This window comes from Perca flavescens, chromosome 2 (assembly GCF_004354835.1).
Source record: "Perca flavescens isolate YP-PL-M2 chromosome 2, PFLA_1.0, whole genome shotgun sequence".
Lineage (NCBI taxonomy): Eukaryota > Metazoa > Chordata > Actinopteri > Perciformes > Percidae > Perca > Perca flavescens.
The window spans coordinates 3,652,161-3,663,358 of record NC_041332.1 but is presented as its reverse complement, the minus strand read 5'-3'; the positions used below and the strand labels follow the sequence as shown (position 1 = coordinate 3,663,358).

The 11,198-nt window shown below is 34.3% G+C and overlaps 1 protein-coding gene across 1 annotated transcript in view; it reads right to left on the bottom strand.

The window, feature by feature from the left end:
- Positions 1-688: 688 nt before the first annotated feature.
- LOC114572583 (integral membrane protein GPR137B-like) overlaps positions 689-11,198 on the bottom strand; it is a 38,594-nt gene continuing 28,084 nt past the window's right edge. The window contains exons 7-10 of the mRNA XM_028604272.1: positions 6,662-6,811; positions 3,730-3,858; positions 1,446-1,528; positions 689-752 (exon numbers count right to left, since the gene is read on the bottom strand). Of these exons, the coding sequence (XP_028460073.1) occupies positions 689-752; positions 1,446-1,528; positions 3,730-3,858; positions 6,662-6,811 (426 nt within the window). The remainder of the gene's footprint in view (positions 753-1,445; positions 1,529-3,729; positions 3,859-6,661; positions 6,812-11,198) is intronic.

The following is an 11,198-nucleotide window of genomic DNA, read 5'->3' as shown; positions in this document are numbered from 1 at the left end:
TTATTTTGAGAGGACAGCACATTTACACCGTTATACAAGCTGCACACTTCATACTTTACATTGTAGCAAAGTGTCATTTCTTCAGTGTTGTCCCTTTAAAAGATATAATGAAATATTTACTAAAATGTGAGGGGTGTACTCACTTTTGTGAGATACTGTATATAGAATAAGTCATCATGTGGGAGGACTGGGGATCGTTGCAAGACTACAACTAGATTCCTTTTGCAGACTGATCTCATAAAGTGGCGTATGTGTGACACGCCAATTCGTATGCTATTTTGGCGTGTTACCAAGACGCATAATCGCTTTTTAGCGTGTTTATCAACGCAATTCGCCCGCCATTGACTTACATTACGAGTGAATTTTCGCCGTAGTGAGTAGTATAAAGGGACCTGGGTCCGCAGAGGGAGGTCGGTTGGGGGGGTGGATGGGTCAAACACAGAGAGCTGGGATCGCGTCCCACATGTGGCGATTTTAAGCTATTTTCATTTTTTAAATTTTTTTTAAGCCTTCCCTGATGTTTCTTTCCTAAACCCAACCGTTTATTGTTTTCCTAAGCGTGTTTTTGTCGTTATTTTCCGTGTTTTTGTCGCTATTTTGTGTTACTAAAGCCTTTCCTTCTTTTCCTAAACCCAACCTTTTTTTTTCTGTTTTTTATTCACACGCGTGTGACGTTGTTCTCGCGATATTATGCAACGTTGCGACGCCACGTGGCGTGTATGTTTACATCTGCTGTATACAGCGTAGACATACACGTGGAGAGCTGAAAATGCGTAAAGATAACACGCCGTTTGGTTTTAGGAAAGTGGTGTGTATGTTTACGCATAGTCACGATGCCACGTTTCCTTTTGAGAAATGGAACCAAGCTAGCTATCTACTGCTAGCGTTAGCGTAAAAGTAACATTTTGATTTTTTTTCGAGAAAAAGAAATTTGTTTGAAAAAAATGTCAAACGTCAAGCCAGGTCATGTTTGTAAATGAGAAGTTGTTCTCAAACAGTTTACCTGGATAAATAAAGGTTTAATAATAAAAACAAATTTAAAAAAAACATCTTAGTGGATTAGTCGACTAATCGGTGGTTTTGGTCTTAGTCAACTTAGATCTCTTTAGTCCATTAGTCATGTCTGATGCTGTTGATTTATTTCCAAGAAACGTACGAGCACATCTCTGGTAAACACAAGAATTTAAAGTGGTGCTTTAACATGACTCTTAGTGGAGAAACTCAGATTTACAGACCTGTCGATTAAATCAAATCAACAGTCGATACGATTGAATGAGTGTTAGTCGACTAAGAATTTCTTCAATCGACCACAGCCCTACAAAACTTTATTGGTTATATTATTATAATCACTGATTACAGCATCTTTTAAACTGAACGGCAGCAGTAGCCAGCGGTGGGGTTCGTACCTCGCTGATGCATTCTGGGGAGGAATGCTCCACGCCAGGTCATCGTCGCTGTCGTAGCGCCGAGGGTTGTCGAAGAAATATCCTCTGGAAGAGAGAACGTGGTTCGGGATCCCCGCAGCGCTCTGGGGACGCAAAGGAGTCACGGTGAATACACCTGAACACCAACAGCCATTCTCAAGTCAGGGAAACGTTTACTGGTCGGTTTGTCATGTCAGGAGAAATGTTTCAGGAGATGTTAGTGACTAATCAGGCGGACGAAATCCGCCATCACCGAACTTTTACGTCGTAAAAACACACTTCATTCAAAGTGGACAGAAACTATACTATCAAAAAGCCATTTTGGTTCATCTTTCCACTGTTCCAACAATCACCACTCTGGTTTGGTTGAAATAAAACCTTAAGTCACCCATTTACATGTGGAGATATGCTGGCTCTATACACGCTAAAAGTCCTGATTATTTACATGGAGTCTGGTGGAGATATGCTGGCTCTATACACGCTAAAAGTCCTGATTATTTACATGGAGTCTGGTGGAGATATGCTGGCTCTATACACGCTAAAAGTCCTGATTATTTACATGGAGTCTGGTGGAGATATGCTGGCTCTATACACGCTAAAAGTCCTGATTATTTACATGGAGTCTGGTGGAGATATGCTGGCTCTATACACGCTAAAAGTCCTGATTATTTACATGGAGTCTGGTGGAGATATACTGGCTCTATACACGCTAAAAGTCCTGATTATTTACATGGAGTCTGGTGGAGATATGCTGGCTCTATACACGCTAAAAGTCCTGATTATTTACATGGAGTCTGGTGGAGATATGCTGGCTCTATACACGCTAAAAGTCCTGATTATTTACATGGAGTCTGGTGGAGATATGCTGGCTCTGTACACAGTTAAAGTCCTGATTATTTACATGCAGTCTGGTGGAGTTTGGTGATGGTGATTTTGGGGCTTTTCCACATTAAACTAAAAGGATCTTACTCTTTAACTAAAAGGTCTATCTTTGTAGTTAATGTTGTCAGACATTGAGAATAATAATCTGAGTCTGTCAACGGCAACAAACAGAACTCAGTCGCTCAATACTGTTTATTATTATTCTATTTCTCCCATGCTTCCTTGGTGGGATGAACTAAGATGCGAGGAAGGGAAGCAAGTGAAGGAACCAAGGATGCAATTTAATGACCTGAAACGTACCCGCTGACATTGACCATCCCTAGAGGAATGCTACGGCTTAAAGGTCCCATGACATGCTGCTTTTTGGATACTTTTATATAGATCTTAGTGGTCCCCTAATACTGTATCTGAAGTCTCTTTTATATAGACCTTAGTGGTCCCCTAATACTGTATCTGAAGTCTCTTTTATATAGACCTCAGTGGTCCCCTAATACTGTATCTGAAGTCTCTTTTATATAGACCTCAGTGGTCCCCTAATACTGTATCTGAAGTCTCTTTTATATAGACCTTAGTGGTCCCCTAATACTGTATCTGAAGTCTCTTTTATATAGACCTCAGTGGTCCCCTAATACTGTATCTGAAGTCTCTTTTATATAGACCTTAGTGGTCCCCTAATACTGTATCTGAAGTCTCTTATATATAGACCTTAGTGGTCCTCTAATGCTGTATCTGACGTCTCTTTTATATAGACCTTAGTGGTCCCCTAATACTGAATCTGAAGTCTCTTTTATATAGACCTCAGTGGTCCCCTAATGCTGTATCTGAAGTCTCTTTTATATAGACCTTAGTGGTCCCCTAATACTGTATCTGAAGTCTCTTTTATATAGACCTTAGTGGTCCCCTAATACTGTATCTGAAGTCTCTTTTATATAGACCTTAGTGGTCCCCTAATACTGTATCTGAAGTCTCTTTTATATAGACCTTAGTGGTCCCCTAATACTGAATCTGAAGTCTCTTTTATATAGACCTCAGTGGTCCCCTAATACTGAATCTGAAGTCTCTTTTATATAGACCTTAGTGGTCCCCTAATACTGTATGTGAACTGCCACTTTGCTTGTTTGAAAGCCATGATGTCTGTTTCTCTCTCATGGGTGGGCCAAATTCTCTGGGGGGGGCAAAGCAGAGAAAGGGGAGGTAACCTTGCTCCTTATGACCTCATAAGGAGAAGATTCCTGATTGGTCCATCTGAGCTTTCATTTTCTCAAAGGCAGAGCAGGATACCCAGGGCTCGGTTTACACCTATCACCATTTCTAGCCACTGGGGGACCATTGGCAGGCTGGGGGAACGCATATTAATGTTAAAAAAAACTCATAAAATGAAATTGTCATGCCATGGGACCTTTAAAGAAAGCAGAGGACTAACCCGTTCCTGAGGTGGGCGTCGCACCCTGAAGAAGAAGACGACCAGCGATGTCGGCAGCAGCTCCCAGACGAACAGGATCACCCCGAACACAACGTAGCCGCCGTCTCCTAGCGACGAGCGGAGGTCCGCCTGCAGAAACAAACACAGGCCAACGATCCCGGGGATTACTACAGCTTATATCCACTTTGTTATTTTTTTTATTTTACCTTTATTTTACCAGGGAAAAGAATCACATTGAGATTACAATCTCTTTTACAAGTGAGACCTGGCCAAGAAGTCAGCACAATAGAGGACACGTGTCAAACTCGAGGCCCGTGGGCCAAATCCGGCCTCTTGCAGATTGTGATCCGGTCCGTATTTCAATTTAGGTTCACAATAGTTTTTGGCCCGCCTAGTTTTTGTAACTTTTTCCGACGTTTTTGCCACTTTTTCCGACGTTTTGGGGGGCCTTTTCTGGCATTTTCCAATATTTTTGTGCTTTTTTCGACTTTTTTTCCCCGCTTTGTTCTTTGTGTCTAAGTTACTTTTTTGTGGCTTTATGTCGACCAAGTGAAAAGGCTATATGAGATACGCAATAATCCAGTAAAAGATCCTTGACTTTTTCGATGAAATAAAAGCATGTGAATAAACTAAATATGTCTGGCCCTTCGATGTAATTCTCATTTTCCAGTGTGCCCCTCTGGGAAGTTTAGTTTGACACCTCTGACATAGAGGATACACTTTAACAGACAACAAGTAACAGACAGACAGGGATGCACTGCAATAACAAATAGAAAATAAAAACAGAAAATCACATTTAAAAAACAAGTGCAGACATGTTGATATATTTGATTTAGGTAGGACTTGAATTCAGTATGTGAAATGAAAACCTGCAGTTTTAGCTGATTTTGCTGAGACTGTAACTAAAAGCAGTTTTGCCAAACTCTGCTTTAGTTTGTGGAACATCATACAGTATGTATTTACTTGATCTTAGATTGTATTCAGATCTACTAGGTGCTAACAAAGTGTAGTTAAATATGAGGGCGTGTGTCCAGTTATTGATTTGTACACAAAGGTCAACCAATGTTTGAGCCTTCTTGTGTTGAGTGAGGGCCAACCAACCATTTCATATAATACACAGTGATGGGTGCTTTTCATTCATATTTAATCTCAGTGCTGAATGATACACAGAATCCAATGATTTCAACAGGGTCTTTGTGGAGTGTCTGTAAAACACATCTCCATAGTCTAAAACTGGAAAAAAAAGGTAGATTCAACCAGCTTTTTCCTGACTTGACTGTTTCTGAAGTAAAAACCCAACTTTAATTTCAATTTAGTGAGTAACTGCTCAATATGCAAATTAAAAGACATGTCTTTCTACAATATAAATCCCAGGTATTTGTATGACCAAACTAATTCTATTGGCCTGCCCTGTAATGTGTGGATCTGAGGCAGGGAAGGTCTAGGCTTACGGGTTCTAGTGAAAAACATGTATTTAGTTTTGTTATCATTAAAAACTAACTTTAATGCATGTAGATTGAGCTGAATATTTTCAAATGTTTTTTGTAGCTTAGAAGTACACGTTGACCTCTGTTATATAAGTAGCTACTGACCCAACCTATAGCAGCGTCAGAGAGGCCAATGCAAGCCAACCGTGATAATAAGATAGCATGATTGACTGTATCAAAGGCTTTTGTTAAATCAATAAATAACGCAGCAAATGATTTACGATCATCTAAAGCACTGATTATGTCATAAAGTACTTTCATAGTAACGGTGGTAGTACTATGGCTTTTTCTAAAGCCAGACTGAAAAACAGATAAAATACTATTACTAACCAGGAACTGATTTAATTGGTTACTGACGATAGATATCACTGATAATTTAGAGATTGGACGGTAATTGTCCAATTTAAATGGATCACCACCTTTCAACTGTTCCAGTGAAAAGTTTAAGGTATAAGTTAATGGGTCAGCATGATTTCTGCTGCAAATTAAAATAAAATATGGGCTCAATCTCATCAGGCCCCGCAGATTTATGAGTATCCATTTTTTTCAGGGCCATTAAGACCTCATGACTCGTAATAGGCGTAAAATTGAATCTAAGACTATAGTCTCCCCTTGAGTGACATACGTTCAGAATATTTGGACAATCCACTGAATATAGATCCAGCTGATACAAAGTGCTTGTTAAAGCACTTTACCATCTCGTTCTATCGGTTATTTGTCCTTCATTTATCGTTAGTTGGTTCGGGAAACCATTAGATGATTGAGTGGGGGACAACGACTTGATAGTTTTCCAAAACTTAGTTGGGTTGTTTAGATTTCTTGTTGTTTCGTTAAGATAAAACTCAGATTTTTGCCTTTTGAACCAGTGCTGTGCATCTAAACTTAGCACAAAAAGTAAGGAAATTTGTGTTAGGTAGATAATTTCTCTGTGGTGCTTTTTGGCAATAAATCTTATATCGTAGTAGTAGGGCTGGGAAAGAAATCGATTTGATTTAAAAATCAAGTTGGTAGGTCAAATCGATTCATATTTTCAAAAAATCAATTTTTTAGATTTTATTTCAGTCCAAATACAGTATAAATAATTTGCATGTTTAACAATCTTTGTTGAACACTGCACAGTGACTTTTCAGTTAGAGAAAGGGTTTGCCTTTGCAATTTTGTTTATGTTCATGCACTTTCATTAAATACAATAAATATATAGTTTTAAAATATATTTACAGTTCGCAGTTATTTTGTTTTAAATGGAAGGGGGGAGGGGGGGATCGAATCAAATCGTAAAATCGCAGATTTTTTTAGGGGAAAAAATCGCCCAGATCTACGTAGTAGAAGTTCCACATGGATTTGTGGGATGAGCAGCAGTGAACCCCTGTGGACAGGTTAAAGAGATCACCTGTGTGTGTGTGTGTGTGTGTGTGTGTGTGTGTGTGTGAGATTAAAGAGATCACCTGGTCCGAGACGTTGTACCAGTCGTAGTCGAAGGAGTTGATGGTCTCGATGTTGGCGAGGGCGAGCACCACCAGGTTGTAACAGGCCCGCGACGCGTACAGCAACACCACCATGATGCCGATCAGAGTCACCTGACACACCGACGTACCCTACACACACACACACACACACACACACACACACACACACACACACAGACACGCACACAGAGACACACACACACACATACACACACACACACAGACACACACAGACACGCACACAGAGAAACACACACACACAGACACACACAGACACGCACACAAAGACACACGCACAGACACACACACACGAACAGACACACACACACAGACACACACATACGCACACACACACACACAGAAACACGCAAGCACACACACACACACACACACACAGAGACACAAGAGAATAAGAAGAGAATATAAAGAGAATAAGAGAATATTAAGAGAATAAGAAGAGAATATTTAGAGAATAAGAAGAGAATATAAAGAGAATAAGAAGAGAATATTAAGAGAATAAGAAGAGAATATAAAGAGAATAAGAAGACAATATAAAGACAATAAGAAGAGAATATTAAGAGAATATTAAGAGAATAAGAAGAGAATATTAAGAGAATAAGAAGAGAATAAGGAGAGAATAAGAAGAGAATATAAAGAGAATAAGAAGAGAATAAGGAGAGAATAAGAAGAGAATAAGAAGAGAATATAAAGAGAATATTAAGAGAATAAGAAGAGAATATAAAGAGAATATTAAGAGAATATTAAGAGAATAAGAAGTGAATATTAAGAGAATAAAAAGAGAATAAGGAGAGAATAAGAAGAGAATAAGAAGAGAATATAAAGAGAATATTAAGAGAATAAGAAGAGAATATAAAGAGAATATTAAGAGAATAAGGAAAGAATAAGAATAGAAAAAGAAAAGAATATAAAGAGAATATTAAGAGAATAAGAAGAGAATATAAAGAGAATATTAAGAGAATATTAAGAGAATAAGAAGAGAATATGAAGAGAATACTAAGAGAATAAGGAAAGAATAAGAATAGAATAAGAAGAGAATATAAAGAGAATATTAAGAGAATAAGAAGAGAATATTAAGAGAATAAGAAGAGAATATTAAGAGAATAAGAAGAGAATATAAAGAGAATATTAAGAGAATAAGAAGAGAATAAGGAGAGAATAAGAAGAGAATATAAAGAGAATATTAAGAGAATAAGAAGACAATAAGAAGAGAATAAGAAGAGAATATTAAGAGAATAAGAAGAGAATAAGAAGAGAATATTAAGAGAATAAGAAGAGAATAATGAGAGAATAAGAAGAGAATAAGAAGAGAATATTAAGAGAATAAGAAGAGAATAAGAAGAGAATATAAAGAGAATGTTAAGAGAATAAGAAGAGAATAAGGAGAGAATAAGAAGAGAATATAAAGAGAATATTAAGAGAATAAGGAAAGAATAAGAATAGAATAAGAAAAGAATATAAAGAGAATATTAAGAGAATAAGAAGAGAATATAAAGAGAATATTAAGAGAATATTAAGAGAATATTAAGAGAATAAGAAGAGAATATAAAGAGAATACTAAGAGAATAAGGAAAGAATAAGAATAGAATAAGAAGAGAATATAAAGAGAATATTAAGAGAATAAGAAGAGAATATAAAGAGAATATTAAGAGAATATTAAGAGAATAAGAAGAGAATATTAAGAGAATAAGAAGAGAATATAAAGAGAATATTAAGAGAATAAGAAGAGAATAAGGAGAGAATAAGAAGAGAATAAGAAGAGATTATAAAGAGAATATTAAGAGAATAAGAAGACAATAAGAAGAGAATAAGAAGAGAATATTAAGAGAATAAGAAGAGAATAAGGAGAGAATAAGAAGAGAATATAAAGAGAATATTAAGAGAATAAGAAGAGAATAAGAAGAGAATATTAAGAGAATAAGAAGAGAATAATGAGAGAATAAGAAGAGAATAAGAAGAGAATATTAAGAGAATATTAAGAGAATAAGAAGAGAATAAGAAGAGAATATAAAGAGAATGTTAAGAGAATAAGAAGAGAATAAGGAGAGAATAAGAAGAGAATATTAAGAGAATAAGAAGAGAATAAGGAGAGAATAAGAAGAGAATATAAAGAGAATATTAAGAGAATAAGAAGAGAATAAGAAGAGAATATTAAGAGAATAAGAAGAGAATAATGAGAGAATAAGAAGAGAATAAGAAGAGAATATTAAGAGAATAAGAAGAGAATAAGAAGAGAATATAAAGAGAATATTAAGAGAATAAGAAGAGAATATAAAGAGAATATTAAGAGAATAAGGAGAGAATAAGAAGAGAATATTAAGAGAATAAGAAGAGAATAAGAAGAGAATATTAAAAGAATAAGAAGAGAATAAGGAGAGAATAAGAAGAAAATATTAAGAGAATAAAAAGAGAATATAAAGAGAATATTAAGAGAATAAGAAGAGAATATTAAGAGAACAAGAAGAGAATATTAAGAGAATATAAAGAGAATAAGGAGAGAATAAGAGAATAAGGAGAGAATAAGGAGAGAATAAGAAGAGAATATAAAGAGAATATTAAGAGAATAAGAAGAGAATAAGGAGAGAATAAGAAGAGAATATAAAGAGAATATTAAGAGAATAAGAAGAGAATAAGAAGAGATTATAAAGAGAATATTAAGAGAATAAGGAGAGAATAAGAATAGAATATTAAGAGAATAAGAAGAGAATAAAAAGAGATTATAAAGAGAATATTAAGAGAATAAGGAGAGAATAAGAATAGAATATTACGAGAATAAGAAGAGAATATTAAGAGAATAAGAAGAGAATATAAAGAGAATAAGAAGACAATATAAAGACAATAAGAAGAGAATATTAAGAGAATATTAAGAGAATAAGAAGACAATAAGAAGAGAATAAGAAGAGAATATTAAGAGAATAAGAAGAGAATAAGGAGAGAATAAGAAGAGAATATAAAGAGAATATTAAGAGAATAAGAAGAGAATAAGAAGAGAATATTAAGAGAATAAGAAGAGAATAATGAGAGAATAAGAAGAGAATAAGAAGAGAATATTAAGAGAATAAGAAGAGAATAAGAAGAGAATATGAAGAGAATAAGAAGAGAATAAGGAGAGAATAAGAAGAGAATAAGAAGAGAATATAAAGAGAATATTAAGAGAATAAGAAGAGAATATAAAGAGAATATTCAGAGAATAAGAAGAGAATATAAAGAGAATATTAAGAGAATAAGGAGAGAATAAGAAGAGAATAAGAAGAGAATATTAAGAGAATAAGAAGAGAATAAGGAGAGAATAAGAAGAGAATAAGAAGAGAATATAAAGAGAATATTAAGAGAATAAGAAGAGAATAAGGAGAGAATAAGAAGAGAATATTAAGAGAATAATGAGAGAATAAGAAGAGAATAAAAAGAGAATATTAAGAGAATAAGAAGAGAATAAGAAGAGAATATAAAGAGAATGTTAAGAGAATAAGAAGAGAATAAGGAGAGAATAAGAAGAGAATAAGAAGAGAATATTAAGAGAATAAGAAGAGAATAAGGAGAGAATAAGAAGAGAATATAAAGAGAATATTAAGAGAATAAGGAGAGAATAAGAAGAGAATAAGAAGAGAATATTAAGAGAATAAGAAGAGAATAAGGAGAGAATAAGAAGAGAATATAAAGAGAATATTAAGAGAATAAGAAGAGAATAAGAAGAGAATATTAAGAGAATAAGAAGAGAATAATGAGAGAATAAGAAGAGAATAAGAAGAGAATATTAAGAGAATAAGAAGAGAATAAGAAGAGAATATTAAGAGAATAAGAAGAGAATATAAAGAGAATATTAAGAGAATAAGGAGAGAATAAGAAGAGAATATTAAGAGAATAAGAAGAGGATAAGAAGAGAATATTAAAAGAATAAGAAGAGAATAAGGAGAGAATAAGAAGAAAATATTAAGAGAATAAAAAGAGAATATAAAGAGAATATTAAGAGAATAAGAAGAGAATATTAAGAGAACAAGAAGAGAATATTAAGAGAATATAAAGAGAATAAGGAGAGAATAAGAGAATAAGGAGAGAATAAGAAGAGAATATAAAGAGAATATTAAGAGAATAAGAAGAGAATAAGGAGAGAATAAGAAGAGAATATAAAGAGAATATTAAGAGAATAAGAAGAGAATAAGAAGAGATTATAAAGAGAATATTAAGAGAATAAGGAGAGAATAAGAATAGAATATTAAGAGAATAAGAAGAGAATAAAAAGAGATTATAAAGAGAATATTAAGAGAATAAGGAGAGAATAAGAATAGAATATTACGAGAATAAGAAGAGAATATAAAGAGAATAAGAAGACAATATAAAGACAATAAGAAGAGAATATTAAGAGAATAAGAAGAGAATAAGGAGACAATAAGAAGAGAATATTAAGAGAATAAGAAGAGAATAAGGAGAGAATAAGAAGAGAATATAAAGAGAATATTAAGAGAATAAGAAGAGAATAAGAAGAGAATATTAAGAGAAT